This window comes from Alligator mississippiensis, chromosome 1, assembly GCF_030867095.1.
Source record: "Alligator mississippiensis isolate rAllMis1 chromosome 1, rAllMis1, whole genome shotgun sequence".
NCBI classification, from domain to species: domain Eukaryota; kingdom Metazoa; phylum Chordata; order Crocodylia; family Alligatoridae; genus Alligator; species Alligator mississippiensis.
The window spans coordinates 85,398,643-85,417,080 of record NC_081824.1 but is presented as its reverse complement, the minus strand read 5'-3'; the positions used below and the strand labels follow the sequence as shown (position 1 = coordinate 85,417,080).

Genomic DNA, 18,438 nt, shown 5'->3' with positions numbered 1-18,438 from the left:
TAAAAAAATCCATATATAGAATCTAATTATTTGGGGGTCATCTTATATTCGAGTAAATATATTATGTATGTGGGACAGTGTATAAAGTTATAGTCTGTTGTGGAAAAAAACACGCTGTAGAATTTGGAATCAGGTCAGGTAGAAACTTTATTTCGATAGCTATCGGAGAGAGACCCTTACAGGAAGATTTCTGCTGTGGCCTCTCTAATTCACATCCTGGGCAATCAACCTTTTATAGATTCAAGACAAAGGGTTGCCTAAACTAACTTTTCCCGCCTTGTGGGAAAAGACACACATCTGTCTTGTGTCCTTCAAGACAGTTTAATTGTCATCTTCCTCTTATCTAAGGAATTTCTCTCTCCCCCCTTGAGGCCTTAGCTATCCTTTGCTTCCACAAGTCCTTCTGGAAATAGTATATCAATACAAAATCAAAGTTGACAACAGGCCCAAGAAATTATAATCTAAAATTATTTAAAAACATAGCTTCAGAAACAATTATTGAACATTTTTGTGATATAAATGTAGGGATGTAAGAGTACTGTATGCTCGATACTTATTAAAAACCAGAGTTGAAATGGATAAATACTAAAATAAAGAATACATTATTTGTTATATAGAAAAAGGAATAACAACACGGGCATAAAGACAGTTTTTGAAGTTATAGCTGCTTCTTGGAGAGGTACCAACTGTGAGACCTGCTTCCCCTAAAGAAGACTTTTACAAAATTCACTGGGGTCTTTGTTAAATTTACCTTTTGAGTATACCAGGGGTTTTCAACCTTGTTTACCAAGTGTACCCCTTCTATCTTGAAGTTTCGGCTCATGTACCCCTTTATATTTTTTTCTTATTTTTCGGGGGGGGCAGATCAAGGCCCTATGGTGAGGGAGGGAGTGAGGCAGGGGCAGGCGCTGCTCAGCCAGGTTGGAGCAGAGCAGGGCATGGTACGTAGCTGTAAGTGACTTGTCTGGGGGGGTGTGGAGATGGGGGTTGGCTCCCACTGCTGCGCATACCCCAGGAGGGCGTGGGGGGGCGTGTGCCTCTGGATCTGTGTGTAGGACAGGCTGCTGCTGCTGCTGGGGGGGGGGGGGCAGATTGAGGGTGCAGCTGTGGGGGCCGGAGTGGGGCACGGGACTGAGCCGTATTGGGGGGACGACTCCTGCTGCTACATGCACCCCGGGAGGGCATGGGGGGCATATGCCCCCAGTTCTGCGTTCAGAGGGTGGGGCAAGCTGCCACTGTGGGCTGGGACCGGGGCAACACCAGGCTCTTCCCGGCAAGGGCTGGGCCAAGCTGTGCTCAGGGCGGGCGGTGACCACTGGAAGGGGGGTTGGGGAGGCTGTAGTGAATTCTGGAGTGGCTGCAGCGCCCCCCCCCCCCCCAGCCCTGCTCCTATAGGGCCCCACAGTGAGGGAGAGAGCAGGGCTGGAGCAGGGGCAGGGGCTGCCCAGATGGGGTGGAGCGTGGGACTGAGCCACAAGCAGCTTGTTGAGGGGCTGCAGGGGGAGGGGGGGCATCTTCTGCTGCTGCACGCACCCAGGGAGGGCATGGGGGGCACATGCCCCTGGATCTGTGCGTGGGGTGGAGTGGGGTAGGCTGGGGCTGGGGCTTCACCAGGCTGTTCCCGGTGGGGACTGGGCTGGGCCGGGCCGGGAAGCACTTGGGGCAGGCGGCAGCAGCACTGGGAGACAGGTTAAGGCGGGCTACGGTGAATTCTGGAGTGGTTGCATCCCCCTCTATAGCCCTGCTCCTGTAGACCCCCACAGTGAGGGAGGAGTGGGCTGAGGCTAGGGCTGGAGCAGGGGCAGGTGCTGCTCATCTGGGGCGGAGTGCGGGACAGAGCCACAAACGGCTCATCCGGGGGCAATGAGAGTGGTGCCTCTCACCACTGTAGCACCCTGGGAGGGAACAGGGGGCGTGTGCCCCCGGATCTGCACACAGGGTAGAGCAGGCTGGGGCTCGGGCTCCTTCTGCTCTGTTCCTGGCAGGGGCTAGGCCAGGCTGCGCTTGGGGCGGGTGGCAGTGGCGCTTGGATAGGAATACAGGCGGGGCTGTAGCCACCCCAAAATTCCCCATAGCCCACCCCAACCGCCCCTCCCAGCACAGCCTGTCCCAACAGCCCCGCCGGGAACAGTTCAGCGCTACCCCAGCCCCAGTTCACAGCGGCCCACAGCCTGCTGCACTCCCGCATGCTGATCTGGGGGCACCCCCTGCCCCCCCACCCATGCCCTCCCGGGATGCATGCAGTGGTAGAAGCCACCACCCCCTGTGCCCCCTGGACGAGCCAGTTGTTGCTCTGTCTTTTGCTCCAACCCCAGCTGGGCAGCACCTGCCCCTGCTTCAGCCCCACTCCCTCCCTCACTACAGAGGCCTACAGGAGCAGGGCCATGGGGGGGGAAGGGGGGGGCGGGCTGCAGGCACTCCCGAATTTGCTGTATTCCCCGCAATTCCCCTCCCAGCATCACCGCTGCCTGCCCCAAGTGCAGCCTGGCCCAGTCTCCTCTGAAAAGAACCCAGCACAGCCGTGGCCCTAGCCTGACCCTCCCCACCCCATACGTAATTCTGGAGGCACGTGCCCCCTGTGCCCTCCCAGGATGCGCATAGTGGTGGGAGCTGCCCCCCTGCAGCTCAGTCCCGCATAGTGGTGGGAGCTGCCCCCCTGCAGCTCAGTCCCGCAGCCCCTTCCCCAGCCCTACTCCTTCCCCCAACAACAAATTTAGCAGCTGGACCCGGCTGCTGTCCATGTGACTGGAATGCGCTCCTGGCTGCCTGTGTGCTGTGCTACAGCTGCACACATGCAAGTAGAGTTCTGTGTACCCCCTACAATCCTTTTAAGTATCCCTAGGGTTATGCATACCCCTGGTTGACAACCACTGGACTATACCTAAATTTACAATTTGTAACTGAAGTTGTTTTATTTAGTAACTCAGTCTCTCTCTCTCTCTCTCGCTTTCTCTTTAGAACCTGGCACAGACTCACATATTAAATGAACTAATGTGTGAGATGAAGGAAAAGGGAACAAAGTTAAAAATCAGCCAAGTTACAGATTCTCAACTGGTAAGTGTTCAATAAGAGATGCAGTTTGTTTGTAAAGTGTAGTAAGAGAAGCCAGGATCAGAACAATGTCTCCAGAAAGGGCAACACAGGCCAGCACTAATTAAGGATGAACACATTCTCACTCCGCAGTTTCTTTTGTCTTTTAATATCCAACTAGTCTATGATCTCTATAACTGCCTCCTTTAACAAAATGAGTTATTGAAGAGTGAAATTTTAGGTTTTTAAACTGAGTAATTGCTGCAAGAAGTAAACCTTCTATTAGGTTTGCTTGATAACCAGTTCCAGAGTAAAGTGGAAGGAAGGTCCTTTTATGGGCAACTTTGATGTCCAAAAGAACTTGATAATGATGAAATTCATTGTTAAGAAGAAAGATAGCGTTAATTATGCTGACACTGAATAATTCATCCATGATTTCACAGTAGTGTATCTGGAGGACAATCAGATCCTTTTAGACCTCTCTTCCGTCAGTATTCCTTCATAGTTGAAAATAGCAGACTGAAGGTGAGGTAATATTCCAAAATTTGTCTAACAAAATACTGCAGATTGAGAATGAACAAAACAAGAGCTGAGCTATATTGTTTACTTGTTCACATGCCTTCTTGGTGTGGTTTCTGAGTTTGTGAAGTTAGTCTCCGTAGAAAAGGAGAGAGAAATGTGCTTAGATACATTGCGGACAGCACCTGAGGCTCTAGTGTCCTAATAGAATCATCCTCACATCATAAATCCATGCTATAAATTTAAGTGACACAAACCAGAAAGTAGCATGTGACAGATCCCAACCTTCTGAATACTAATTAGAAGCAAAACTATACCTGAAAACCATACAAATAAACTAGTTCCCTATGTTGCAGTTAGTAGTAGTAAATTTTACTGCAGTTTAGAGTTTATAATTGACAAGTCTCTCTTTCAAAATTGCTAGTAATCAACAATTTATACTTGCTTGATTCGGAATCTATTTTCCTTTTAATGGGCAAAAGTAAGCGTGTATTTCTTTCTGACTAAGATTCAGTCAGGTTACACTAAAATGCTAAGCCAGGGGTTTTTAACCTTTTTTTAACAAGTGTATCTCTGTATCTGTCTTGAAGTTTCAGCTCATGTACCCTTTATATTTTTTTTCTTGTTTTTAAGGGGTGGGAGGGGCAGATCAAGACCCCATGGGGAGGGAGGGAGGGAGTGGGGCAGAAGCAGGCACTGCTCAGCTGAGATGGGGCAAGGCGCAGAACGGAGCTGTAAGCAGCTTGTCCAGGCAGTGTGGGGAGGGAGGGCGGCTCCCACTGCTGCATGCACCCTGGGAGGGCAGGGGAGCATGTGCTTCCAGATCTGCACATGGGGTGAGGGCGTGCTGCTGCCTTAGGGGCAGGGAGGGGTAGATTGAAGGCCCAGTTGTGGGGCTGGGGCAGGGACTGCCCAGCCGAAGCAGGGCACAGGACTGAGCCACATGGGAGGTGGGGTGGCTCTCCTGCCACTACACACACCCCAGGAAGGCATGGGGAGCATGTGCCCCCAGATCTGCACACACGGGGCAGAGCAGGATGCCACTGTGGGCTGGGGCTGGGGTGGTACTGGGCTCTTCCTGGCAGGGGCTGGGCTGAGCTGTGCTAAGGGTGGGTGATGATGGTGCTGGGAGGGGGCTGGGGGCACCTATGGCAAATTCTAGAGTGGCTGCAGCCCTCCCGCCCCCCCCCTCCCCCTGTAGCCCCGCTCCTGTAGGCCCCCATGGTGACGGAGGGAATGGCACTGGAACAGGGACAGGTGCTGCCCAGCAGAGGTATTGTGTGGGACAGAGCTGCAAGTGGTTCGACTGGGTGTTGCGAGGGGTGGTGGCTCCCTCCACTGCACGGGGAGCGCGTGCCCCTAGATCTTTGCATGGGCTGGGGCCCGGGCTACTCTGGGCTGTTCCCAGCAGGGGTTGGGCCAGGCTGTGCTTGGGGCAGGTGGTAGCAGCGGTGCTGGTTGGGAGCTACGGAGGGGTTGCAGCCACCCCACACCAACAGCCTGCCACACTCTGCATGCAGATCCAGGGGCACGTGTCCCCCCCACACCCTCCCAGGGTGCATGCAGCAGTGGGAGCCACCACCTCCTATGCCCCCTGAATGAGCTGCTTGTGGCTCTGTCTCGCACTTTGCCCCGGCTGGGCAGCGCCTGCCCCCGCTCCAGCCCAAGCCCCACTCCCTCCCTCACTGCAGGGGCCTGTGGGAGCGGGGCTGTGGGGGGAGGCTGCAGCCACTCCAGAATTCGCTGTAGCCCCTCCAACCCCGTCCCAGCACCGCCACCTGCCCTGAGCACAGCCTGGCTCAGCCCCCACCCTGCATGCAAGTCCTGGCCATACATCCCCCAAGCCCTCCCGGGGTGTGCGTAGCAGTGGGACCCGCCTTCTCCCCCCAACATGGCTCAGTCCTGCTCTATGCCCCTCTGGGCAGCCCCTGCCTCAGCCCTACTCCCTCCTCCCACAACAAACTTACCAGCTGGACCCGGCTGCTGTCCATGTGGCTGGGCTGCACTCCTGGCCTCATGCATGCTGTGCTTCAGTGGAGCACATGCACATGGAGTTATGTGTACCCCCTACAACCCTTTTAAGTGCCCCCAGGGGTACGCGTACCCCTTGTTGACAACCACTGTGGTAAACCAATACATAAATTACAAGCTGTTCAATTTGTTTTCACTCAGACAAGATGTTATGTTGATACACAATTAAACTTTATTCCAAAGGATCCATTGGTGGTGAACCTTTCAAGCCCTGGACCTCTGACTTCTGCCATGTTCTTGTTCCTTCATAGCATGAGGGAGGCTGGAAAAGGTCCTCTTTCTCCCAAAATTCTGTTCAGCCAGCTCTGTCAAAAGTAAGTACTTTCAGCACCATGTCGCAAAGTGTGCCATCTCCAACACTTAAAAACATTAACTTCTTACATAATATGGATCAAACTAAAATATTAGCTATAAAATATCTTCATTTATCTAATCCTTGCTTTCAGTTCACCAGTATGCTCTGCTTTCCATTTTAAATTAATGAAGTGATAGGGCTTTCACCATTCTGAAGACGGAAACTTTCATCTCCTATGAATGTGGATGTTGTTCTTGTTGAAGCCAGTGGAAGTGGCATTGCCATCTGAATTTGTACATTCCAACCTAACATGTTATAGTCTGCCATTTTTTCAGTTATTCAACCCAAAATTTATTTAACTTAATGCCATTTTAACTGAAGTTGTTTGGGGAACTTTTTCCCTTTTGCTGTTAAAGTTATATGTATGTAACTTGCATGGATCCTTTAGTTGGCATTTAACTAAATCATACATGCAGTATTTTGATATTTATCTTTCCATATATTTCAGTCCTAGTATCTAATAACTCTTGTACTCTATTTTGATTTTTTCCGTTATTTTTCCTAATATATTTGACACTTGGGTACCTAGAGTTGAGGAACTGAATGGTATTCTGTGCATTGTTTCACCAAAACTATGTGGTAGGATCATCTCCTCCAAGTCTATGGCATAATTGATATTTTTGTGCATTGAGTCCTAAATAACATTGGTGCTGTTTATGACCATCATGTAACACTACAAACTCCATTGAATTTGGTATATGTTACCATGCCTAAATCTGCTTTGGCAACACTGCATTCCATTTTTTTCTTGTCATTGGATGTCTGTGTCTGATATACTTTCCCCTGACTGAATAACTTGGGCTTTTCGTTTTTTCTTTTTACAAAATGAATCTCATTTTATAGCTTATTTATTACTTATTTCAAGTACTTCTAAGGACATGATCTTGTCAGGTGTGAAGTAAAATTAGTGGGAGTTAAGGGCTCTTCATAGAATCTGGGTTCTTCTGGTTTCTTCATAGAATCCAGACCAAAATTTCTACTTACTGAATTTCTTCCCTCATTTGTATAAAAATCCACTCTCATTAGTATTGTTTGCAAATTTTACTTAGAGCATTTTATTCCCACTTTTTGGGGCGGCTATTAAATATATTAAATAAAACCCAAACCTAATGTTCAGACTTCTGGGACATCCCACTGAAATCTCTATTGTTGCTATTTTTTTCTGATGTTGTATTTTGTCAATTAGCATTAGCTTTTGTGCATAGCAGGTGGAAGAGCAAAAATTAGCAGGTTTGAATGCAAGAAGAAAGGTTTAATTAGACTTCAACTTTATTAACTCAGTTTACCTGGGATCCATTGGCCAGTAACTTGTTGTCATTGTTGTTGCAGGTTGTCATTTCCTAACCTTCTCTAACTGGTCCACATGCTGTTGTTGGGACCCTTCTGTCCCCTCCTCGCATGTAATTTAAGAGACTTGTGGGGGGTGGGAAAGGGTTGTTATCTCCCTGCTGTGCATTAGAAGCTTCAGTTCCATTCTGCAGCTGTACTAGAGGATACCTTCCCCTATGTCTGTTTCCGGTTCTGGTGTACAGACTCCTTATTGAAGAAATACTTGCACTGCTCATTTGTCAGCTCCTGAAAAGTGACCGCTTATTCCATCCAATTCCATCCCTGGGCTTCAATGGGGAAGACAGAAGTTCATATCTTATCCCATCAAATCTGGCCATAAGGGAAAAGTGATTTTCCAATTAAAAACAAAGCAAAAGAACCCCACAGCTCCTTAAGGCAGTCCCCTAAATTGCCAAAACAAAATAAAGTAGCAGACAAGGCCCCCATCCCCACCCCCAGAAAAAAACCAAACAGAGGGTAAGAGCTACCAATCTCTCCTCTGTGCGTCTGTTGGAGGGAAAGGATTTTCTATATCCTCTCTCCTGTGTGAGAAGCAGCTGTATGAGGCTGAGCCCCACTTGCCTGCTCTGCTAGTCAGATGGTGCCTCTTCCCTCCTCCTAACAGTGGTTGAGAAGCCTGAAGGGCACCATTACCATTTTTCCTGCCAATCGAAACAATGCCTTCCTCACTTTTGCAGTTGCATTTTATTGTAGCTAATGCCTTATGATTATATGCAACTTGTGCCAAGTTAGACTCCAAAGGTATTGCATTCAACTCCCATTGACTTCAGTGGGCCTTTGATCAGCTAATAGAAACTTTGGGAAAATACCAGAAAGGTTCCAGGTTTCCAAGATAAGTATATATTAGAAGTGACATTCATTGATCGTGTAAGATGTATGCAGGGGGGGGTTTGTTTGTTTTGTTTCATTTTTCTAAGAAAAAAGTCAGACTTTTACATTTGAACCCTATGCTATAATGTATTTCTTTGGCATTGGTTCAAAATTAAAAGGTCCCAGCAAGCAAGGACTTGAAGTACTACTGAGACAACATATGGCTCCAGATTGGAAATTGCTTGCAAGCCCTAAAGTAATGCGTGTTTCCTGGGGTGGAAAATGTTCACAGTGGTGCTTTTGTAGGTGTGTGGAATTGTGATTCAGTCAAATTGGCTTTTTTAAACTGCAGAAAAGGATCTGGGTATTATAGTAGACCACTAACTGACTATCAGTAAAGTCTTCTATTGATGCAAAAAAGGTAGTAGCACATTGCAGTGTATTGACAGAAGTGTTACGTCCAAGATGGAGTAAGTGATTCCTCCAAACCATTCACCACTGGTGATGCCTCACCTGGATCATTGTGTCCAGCTTTGGGAGCTGCACTTCAAAAGAAAAAAAGATGAGGCCAAATTGGAAGGAATTTAGCAGGGAATAACAAAATGATTAGGGGCCTAGAAAAGGAAAGGCTTAAACATTTGGGACTGTTTGGTCTGAAGAACAGAAGACTGTGGTGATATTAGGAAGATTATTCTAACTATGATGGTAATTGAGCACTGAAAGTTACTGCCTTGCAAAATTATGAAGTTTTTGTCATTGGACTTTTTAAGTCAGTTATTCTCAACCAGGGTACCATGATACCCTGGGGTGCGGCAGGATCATTTGAAGGGTGCTGAGAGGTGTAAGGAGATGTCCAGGTAGGGATAAGCCTGAGCTGTTTCCTACTCCCTGGCCCCTTTGCAAGGAGGTAAGCACTGTAATATAAAAATTAGTTTTTGAAATTGGGTGCTACTCAATTCAGAGAAGCTATGCAGGTGGTGCCTCAGGTCCAGTAAGGGATTACCCAAGTCCAAAAAGGTTGAGTACAATTGTTTTTAGTGCAAGTTAGACAAAATTGTCTGGGATGGTTTAGACTTGCATAAGACAGGATCTTCCCTGCATTCTCTTTGATGACCTCCTTAGGTCCTTGTGAGTCCTATTTTTCTGTTTCTTTGAGAACATCTGTAGAAATTCTGAAACCTGATCACATGTCTAAACATAAAACAAGTTAAATGACTATGCTGCAAATAAAATAAACTGCTGATTTTTTTATAGTGTCATTGGATTATAACATGCCATCAAGATATTATACATTAACACAGGATTTTAGTGCAGAATAATGCAGTTATAATAGTAGATTATAACAAGCCTTCTGTATTTCCTCCTTGCACAGTGCACAGAATACTTTGCACACTTCCAGTTTACTAAAAATTGTTGTTTTTATTAGAAATTGGCATTAGTAGGATTTTGTAGGGAGGTAGAAGAATTATTTTTAGATGACACAGGTGATCCCAGTGGGCCTTTTAAAGGCCAATTTTGTGGCATGTACAAGCAGCTTAAATGCCCTTTAGCACCATTTTAATGGTATGGCTGTCTACGCTGTCGGTAGCGTATTGCGCGTTAAACAATTTTGGGATGTAGGAAAATAAAACACCTCTGAGGTGTTTAATTTGCTACCAAACAAAGTGCAACAGCTGAAGAGGGAAGCACCGGGTCCTGTGCAGCTCAGGGGCTGTGCAGGCAGCTCGGTGGCAGCCCGTGCAGGTAGGCTCCACTGAAGAGGAAAAAAAAAAAAAATGCGAGCCTGTTTCTTTTTCTTTTCCTCCTCCCTGGAGCCTGTCTGCCTGCCTGAGCTGTGCGGGGGCCCAGTGCTTCCCTCCACAGCTGCGGGGGGGTGCAGTGCTTCCCTCCATGGCTGTGAGGGGGCTGTTGTTTCCCTCCACGGCTGTGGTGCCCCCTGGGACCGTCCATGCTGGGAGCCACCTGGGGGTGCCACCACAGAGGGAAGCATCGGCTCCCTTGCAGCTCAGGGACTGTTTGGCCTGCCAGCAGCTTGTCCCCTTCCCTTCCACCACCGGAGAGGCAGGTAAGGATCAGGCCTGACCCTTGTGTTCATGCCATGGGGTTTTACTTCGGTTTAATTCTCCCTAAATTGAAGTGTTTTTAAAAACCCACTGCTTCAATTAAAGGTGAATTAAACTGAAGTAACCCCCCCGTGGCGTGTATAAGCAGCCATTTTATTTCTAATATATTGTGTGTGGCAGAATGCCAACTCAGTCTCTTCCCCAAACTCTGCTATTAGGCTGATGACCTCTCTGACAATTTGGTTACCATGGTCACTGCAGAGGGCAGACACCCCTGGCCCCATCTTCTTCAGGTAATCCTGAGTTGTAACTTGAGCGGGATACATTCCTGAGGGAAGGGGAAACCTGCTCCCTCTGGCTATGTGACTGGCCTCACACACCTGGGTAGGGGGGCTTAAACTCTCTATTGTTCTAAGCAATGTCATCATGACTGGGAGGGGGATAGAGACCCTGCCAGTCTACCCGGTAACCAGTGGTGCATTTCAAATCAGTTGGCTGGCAGACAAGAACTGCTGGCCTTCATTGGATTAGGTAAATGAGGTTATAAGGTCTATATAAGTTAAAGACTGCCCAGGAGGAGGGGCAGCAGCCTGATGAGGACTCTCAGAGAAGCTGGACCATCTGAAACTTGCTCTCTCTTCTGAAACTCATGGTTGATGAACTTGCCTTTAGAGGGAATCTTCACCTGCCTCTGGATTATACTTGTGAATAAGCTACTTGAGATCTAACTAAATATATAGCATGCAGTAATATAAATGCGTAATTAAAGGCTACCGTGCCACTGTTAGCTCTAAGGGATTTCTCTGATATTGCTATACCTAGTACCCTATTCCAAACCTACTCCTCATAACCAATAAAGTCCTCCTCTGTACCTAGCATTGGGAGACTTACTGGGAGAGGATCTAAATTATGCCTTGGGGTCCCCTTGGTCTGGCTGACTAAGGGAGACCACGATTTGTGCTTCAGACTGAGGGGAGCACCCCAAGTTCTTACAGTGAGTCAGGTACCCTCAAGGACAAGGCTGAACTCCTCAACAAGTTCTTTGCCTCAGTGTTCCTAAGTGAGTGGCACGACAAGTCTCTCACTGGGGTTGTAGAGAGGCAGCAGCAAGGCGCCAGACTTCCATACGTAGATCCTGAGGTGGTGCAGAGTCACTTGGAAGAACTGGATTCCTTTAAGTCGGCAGCCCCGGATGAGCTCCATCCGAGGGTGCTGAAGGCACTGGCCGACATCATTGCAGAGCCACTGGCAGGAATATTCGAACGCTCGTGGCGCACGGGCCAAGTCCCGGAGGACTGGAAAAGGGCTAACGTGGTCCCCATTTTCAAAAAGGGGAGGAAGGAGGACCCGGGCAACTATAGGCCAGTCAGTCTCACCTCCATCCTTGGTAAAGTCTTTGAAAAAATTATCAAGGCTCACATTTGTGAGAGCCCGGCAGGGCAAATTATGCTGAGGGGAAACCAGCACGGGTTTGTGGTGGGCAGATCATGCCTGACCAATCTAGTCTCTTTCTATGACCAGGTTACGAAACGCCTGGACACAGGAGGAGGGGTGGATGTCGTATACTTAGACTTCAGGAAGGCCTTCGATACGGTATCCCACCCCATACTGGTGAACAAGTTAAGAGGCTGTGATGTGGATGACTACACAGTCCGGTGGGTGGCGAATTGGCTAGAGGGTCGCACCCAGAGAGTCGTGGTGGATGGGTCGGTCTCAACCTGGAAGGGTGTGGGCAGTGGGGTCCCGCAGGACTCGGTCCTTGGACCGATACTCTTTAATGTCTTCATCAGTGACTTGGACGAGGGAGTCAAATGTACTCTGTCCAAGTTTGCAGATGACACAAAGCTATGGGGAGAAGTGGACACGCCGGAGGGCAGGGAACAGCTGCAGGCAGACCTGGATAGGTTGGACAAGTGGGCAGAAAACAACAGGATGCAGTTCAACAAGGAGAAATGCAAAGTGCTGCACCTAGGGAGGAAAAATGTCCAGCACACCTACAGCCTAGGGAATGACCTGCTGGGTGGCACAGAGGTGGAAAGGGATCTTGGAGTCCTAGTGGATTCCAAGATGAACATGAGCCGGCAGTGTGACGAAGCCATCAGAAAAGCCAATGGCACTTTATCGTGCATCAGCAGATGCATGACGAATAGGTCCAGGGAGGTGATACTTCCCCTCTATAGGGCGCTGGTCAGACCGCAGTTGGAGTACTGCGTGCAATTCTGGGCGCCACACTTCAAGAGGGATGCGGATAACCTGGAGAGGGTCCAGAGAAGGGCAACTCGTATGGTCAAGGGCCTGCAGACCAAGCCCTACGAGGAGAGACTAGAGAAACTGGACCTTTTCAGCCTCCGCAAGAGAAGGTTGAGAGGCGACCTTGTGGCTGCCTATAAGTTCATCACGGGGGCACAGAAGGGAATTGGTGAGTATTTATTCACCAAGGCGCCCCCAGGGGTTACAAGAAATAATGGCCACAAGCTAGCAGAGAGCAGATTTAGATTGGACATTAGGAAGAACTTCTTCACAGTTCGAGTGGCCAAGGTCTGGAACGGGCTCCCAAGGGAGGTGGTGCTCTCCCCTACCCTGGGGGTCTTCAAGAGGAGGTTAGATGAGTATCTAGCTGGGGTCATCTAGACCCAGCACTCTTTCCTGCTTATGCAGGGGGTCGAACTCGATGATCTATTGAGGTCGCTTCCGACCCTAACATCTATGAATCTATGTCTACTAGGCCTGTGTTTCCTAGCAGGCGCAGGGCTGAGATTAGTCCAGACCCTGGGTGGTGGCGGCATTACCCCCAGGCTTGCAGGTGTGCTTCAGGAAGGGGGTTGGCTAGACACAAGATGCCCCCACGGAGGCACTCAGAGCCTGGAAGGTGGTTGGACAGAGTGAGGCGGGTGGTTCAACACAGGAGCACCCCCTACTGGCCTATGCAGATATCATTAGTTTTTAACCTGGAACAGAATGAATCCTGTTTTTAAACAGAATCAGAATGTACATAGCTCAAGATTGTTTCCTAGGATTGGTCCTAAAAATTGATGTTCAGAACTTTGAGGTTTCATTTGGTCGTTTGAGCTAGAGGGCTAGAGACAGACATTCAAAAAGCCTGATCCTGAATCGATTCAATCTTTGCAGGTTAGTCTAACCTAGCTAGGCTAAACTAGTTTGTAATTGCAGAGACATCCCCTCTAGACTGAAAAAAATCAGGCACATGCCCACAATCGCTCAGGCTAGAAGCCGGGGGATGCTAGAGCAGCCCTGCCTTCCCTTCAACAGGGCTGAGTTGAGGAGGGCGTGGTCAGGTTCCAGCAGGATGCTCTAATATCCCCCCTCTCCCCCTGAGCAGTGCAGCAGGAGATGTTTATGACCCTTCACTTGGTGTTTATCAATCCATAAAGAAAACAAAACCTCTCTCCATTAGTTGAAGCTCTTAAACAGCTTTTCCAAGGAAGGACATTAAGCTACCTGTTGATTAGCTCCAAAAAGCCTGTCTGCCTTTGTTGTCTCCCACAGCATGTACTGTAACCAGCATGTGGTTTGCTAGCTAATGCTGAAGTGTCTGCATATGGTAGAGGCAGGGGTGGGTGTGGGAGGGAATAATCCCTGCTTAGCAGGGAGAAGCCAGGCATACAGGCTCTGTTCCTGCAAGTCTCTGCCAGAGCTCTGTCCAGGGAGCAGAGGAGAGGGGCAAGCCCTTCTGTGGAGCAGAGGACCCTGCCCAGCCCAGAGAGCATGCTGGGGGAATCTGGTTTATCTTAAACCAGCAAGGGGTCTGAGACAGACATTGCATAAACTGGTTTGACCCAGATCAGTTAAGTTTGATACTACATTCAGCCAGGTTTATCTCAAACCAGCTTCAGCCATTTTCAGCAGGTTTATGTGCACTGTTCTGTTCTGTTACAGGTTTAAACCAGTTTCTGATCACTTAAACTGGTTTATGTGTAATGTCTGTCCCTAGCTGAGAAGTACATATGCAATTCTCATTGGCTGGTTGTGAATAGAACACTGATCTGATCTTTGTAGCATTAGCTGCCTCCTAAAAGTATGCAGGACATTGAATAAAACAAATGTGTGTGTTCTGTGGATATTTGGGGATGGAAGGGAAGAAATAGCATCCTCTATAAAGTTAGAAAAGATTAACTAAATCATCATGTGGGGGAAGTAGATTTTGTACCTTGGGCCCACCTTAGCAAAAAGCATGATCACTTGTCTTCAGGTGGGAGGATATTCTTAAATGACAACTGGTTTGTGGGCACAAATAACTCTTCAGTTAAAGCTGAAAGGAGTATTGCAACTGCACTAGTTTTAAGATTTTTTTTTAAGAAATCAGAGCTGCTATATTTTACCATGGGCCTGCATCTTAAAGTACCTGTGTAAAAAGGGAACCTTCTTGCTCAGGTGAGCAGCTCTTTTTGTTAATTAGTTACTATTAACTTCAGTTAATACTTACTCTTATTACAACTTTTTCTTTTTATCAGTCCAGGAGAAGAAATACCATTCTGCAAAACTTGGAGTCTTTTCTGATTCATGCATTAATAATAGCAGTCCAATACAGCCCCATTAGTGGAAGATTATGTATTCAGTTACATTAGTACATGCCACTGAAGTTTTTGTGAATAGTTACACAGACAGGTAGGACGGAGGGCAGTTTTGGCCCTCAGAATCCTTCATTATTGGTGGTGATGCACAAGTCAGAAAAAAATCTTTCAGCCAGTTTAGCAGTTTGGAGTGCTGAAAGTTGGGGGAAAGATCTTTATTGGTAGAACATTATAAACACAGGGCTCCTCTGTTCTATTTTACATATGATTTTCAGGGTACTACTTCATCTTTAAAGTTCATATTCCCCTTTATGAGTACCATTATAATGAAAGTAGGATATCATAACATGATCATGCAGAAAGCAGTGTAGGTTTGCAGCTTAAAGACAAACTAAAACAGAGATGCATAGCATAAGCTTTCTTAAACTGCAGGTTTACTTCATCAGATGCTATCTTCAGACAAACACAGCTAACTACCTCTCCCATAACATGATCATGACAGTCCTAACTAGTGAAAAGTCCCTGTTGCTGCAGCATTCTCAAAAAGCTGCAAAATGAATAGCTACTTAAGAGCCTTGTGGAAAGGAAATAGCAATGAATAAGCTTTGTGTTTAAAAGGGCACATGTAGCAATTGTGGAGCCCTTGCAGGTTAAAGATGCAACTGGCGCAAAATGTCGAGTTTAAAAAAAAACCCACTAAAACCAAAAAAGCATGCTTAGTACTTTTGCTGTAAAGGCCCTTCAGATTGTTTTATTCATGCAAACATCTATAGCAAGGGTCGGCAACCTATGGCATGCGTGCCAAACGTGGCACAGTTTTTATTGGCACACAGGCTGCTTTCTGCCCCTTGGGGTGGGAAGAGGCGTGCCCAGATTGAGCAGCACACGGCTGCCCAGGAACAGCCTTGTGCTGCTGCCGACCCCAGTCCTGGAACACCACCCAGCCAGGTAAGAACCCCTGGCCCCAAACCTAGCCCGGCCCCAGGCCGGGCCGGTAGCCATCCCTGCCTCAATGGCCTCGGCCACAACCCTGAGCTGCTGGCCGGCAGCCCCCAGCCTGCACCACCACCCCCACGGGCCCTGTCCACAGGCCCGGCCATGTGCTGCCGGCGGGCGGGCCCCAGCTGGCACCATTGCCGCTGCAGGCCCCACCCCAGTGCCAGCACTGGGCCAGGGCCGTCAACAGCATTGGGATGGGGCCAGGGCCACGGACCTGCATGGGCCCTGGTCCCATCCCGGCGCTACAGATGGCCCCGGCCACGTGGTACCGGCGGGCCCAGCCGGCACCACTGCAGCCACTGGGTCAGTGCTATCAGCGGTGGGATGAGGCCGGGGCCTAGGCCCATGCACCTGCACAGGCCCCAGCCCCATCCCGGCACTGCCAGTGGGCCCGGCCTCGGCCAGCACTGCCTCCACCCACCCCAGCCCAGTGCTGCTGCTGGGCCGGGGCTGTCTGCAGTGCCGGGATGAGGCTGGGCCCTGGCCCCATGTCGGTGTGCCGGCGGGCCGGGCCCAAGCTGGCATCTTTACTGCCACTACTGGGCCGGGGCCATCGGCAGCACTGGGATGAGGCTGGGGCCCAATCCCGGTGCTGAAGGCAGGCCTGGGCCCAGCCACGTGCTGCCGGTGGGCTGGGCCCTGCCCAGCACCTCCCAGGGCCATCTGCGGCACCGGGGTGAGGCCGGGGCTGGGGCCTGCGGACGTGCGTGGGCCCAGCCCCATCTTGGCACTGCAGACGGCCCCAGCCCTGGCCCCAGCCACGTGCTGCCGGCGGGCTTGGCCCCAGCCAGCACCACCGCCACCACTGGTCCCAGCCGCTGGCGGGCTGGGGCTGTGGACCTGTGCAGGCCCCGGCCTCATCCCGGCACTACCGACCATCCCGGCCCCGCCCACGTGCTGCTGCCAGTGGGCCCAGCCTCAGCCCTCGCCTCCAGCCCCACCCCAGTGCTGCTGCAGGGCCCGGGCCATCAACAGTGTCAGGATGGGGTCGGGGCCTGTGCAGGCCCTGGCGCTGCAGACAGCCCTGGCAGTGAGCTGGGGCTGGGCTGGGCCCAGACCCCAGCTGCAGCAGTGGTGCCAGCTGCCAGCAGGCCTGGCCCCAGCTCTCACCACCACCACGGGCCCCAGCACAGTGCCACTGCCAGGTTGGGGCCATCGGCTGTGTCGGGATGGGGCTGGAGCCAGGGCCCGTGAACCTGTGTGGGACCCAGCCCCATCCCAGTGCTGCTGAAGGCCATGGCCATGTGCTGCTGGTGGGTCCTGGCCCTGCACAGGCCCTGTGCCAGCTGGCACCATCACCACCATGGGCCCCAGCCCTGCACGGCCCCGGCCTCAGCCCAGTGCTGCTGCCAGCCCCATCCTGGCGCTAGCGACAGCCCGGCTGCATCCCCAGCCCCATGCTGCTGCAGGGCCCAGCCCGGTGCTGCCAGCAGGCCCTGGCCCCAGCTCCAGCCACAGCCCCATGCTGCCCATGGCCGGGCTCCAGCCCCAGTCCCCTGTTGCCTGTGGGCCCTGGCCCCAGCCCCATGCTGCTGGGTGGCCCTGGCCCCATAGCCCCAGCCCCTTGCTGCTGGTGGGCCCCGGCCCCAGCCCCACGCTGCCCACAGCCCTGGCCACAATGGGCGCAGTGTGGGCACCTGCTGTCTTCCCAGAGCCCAGGGCTGGGAGACAGCCAGGGCCAGGATGGGGAGGCAGCAGTTCTTTGCAGCCTCCCAGCTGCAGCTGGCCCAGGTTCGTGGTAGCTGCCATGGAGCCTGGGCTGCTCCCAGCAGCCGACTGGGAGGATGGAAGCCCTGCTGCAAGCAGACCAGGATCCGTGGCCATCAGCAGCTACCACAAACCTATTTTTCTGGCATGCCAGCACTCTGGCACCTTCCAAGGTAGGCATTGTGGGTTTTTCGGCACTCCAGCCAAAAAAACATTGCCTACCCCTGATCTATAGCTAGGGATTAAAAAATTTCCAATCAGAACTTGATTTTTCTCCACTTAATGCCAGGTAAACGTTAAAAGTTGTTATTTTGATAAGAACAGCTCTCTGTTTTCTTGCACTAGGCTGAAAAAAAGAGAGAGAGCAAAATTGCATTTATTTAATATAAATGAATTATATTTCTTCATCTAGAAAGACATGCTGTATATTTAGAACAGAAAACGTCTTGGTTGCAAATACAGAATTTGCTTATAATCTTAGGATTTAAAGGCAATGCTTTGCTTTGAAAGACTGAGATTATGGCAACAAAATCATAGTACTTGTATTTTAGACTCATCAAAACAGCTTATTTTTAGACTTCGTATCTTTCTTTTTGTGAAGCTGTTAATATAATAATAGTCAAGTCCCTTCTTTTATTTCTTATATTTTAGGCAGCCATTTAAAGCTGGGGTTGAATGAATTTACCAATCCGACCATCAAGAGTTGTAGTGCAGCTTTAGTAACCTGATAACTGTTTATAAAAGTTATTGTAGCCATTGGTCTGTTTCTCATTCAGAAAATCAGTCTTCTTCAGAGACAAGGATGTGGGGACAAAATTACTACTCAGGAGCATGTACCTGGTGACCTAGTAGAACTGTGTCATTTATATGTTCATATCCCATAGCAAATGAAGCTGAACAGTGGTAATTTAACCATTTCTGATGGAGGTGTAAACTGGCCTGGCTTAATTTCCATTTGCTGTGGGTTTGTTAGGAACAGATAAATAAAATAATTAAACTAGATTCAGCTGCATCATTGGAATCCACTCCACCTTTGAAGTGG

At 49.7% G+C, this 18,438-nt stretch overlaps 1 protein-coding gene across 7 annotated transcripts in view; it reads left to right on the top strand.

Annotated features, from left to right (window-relative positions):
• Positions 1-18,438, top strand: part of USP45 (ubiquitin specific peptidase 45) — a 137,030-nt gene that overhangs the window by 56,654 nt on the left and 61,938 nt on the right. For all 7 annotated transcript variants that reach the window (XM_059732264.1, XM_059732274.1, XM_059732270.1 and 4 more), the window contains exons 7-8: positions 2,959-3,054; positions 5,764-5,894. In XM_059732264.1, the coding sequence (XP_059588247.1) occupies positions 2,959-3,054; positions 5,764-5,894 (227 nt within the window). The remainder of the gene's footprint in view (positions 1-2,958; positions 3,055-5,763; positions 5,895-18,438) is intronic.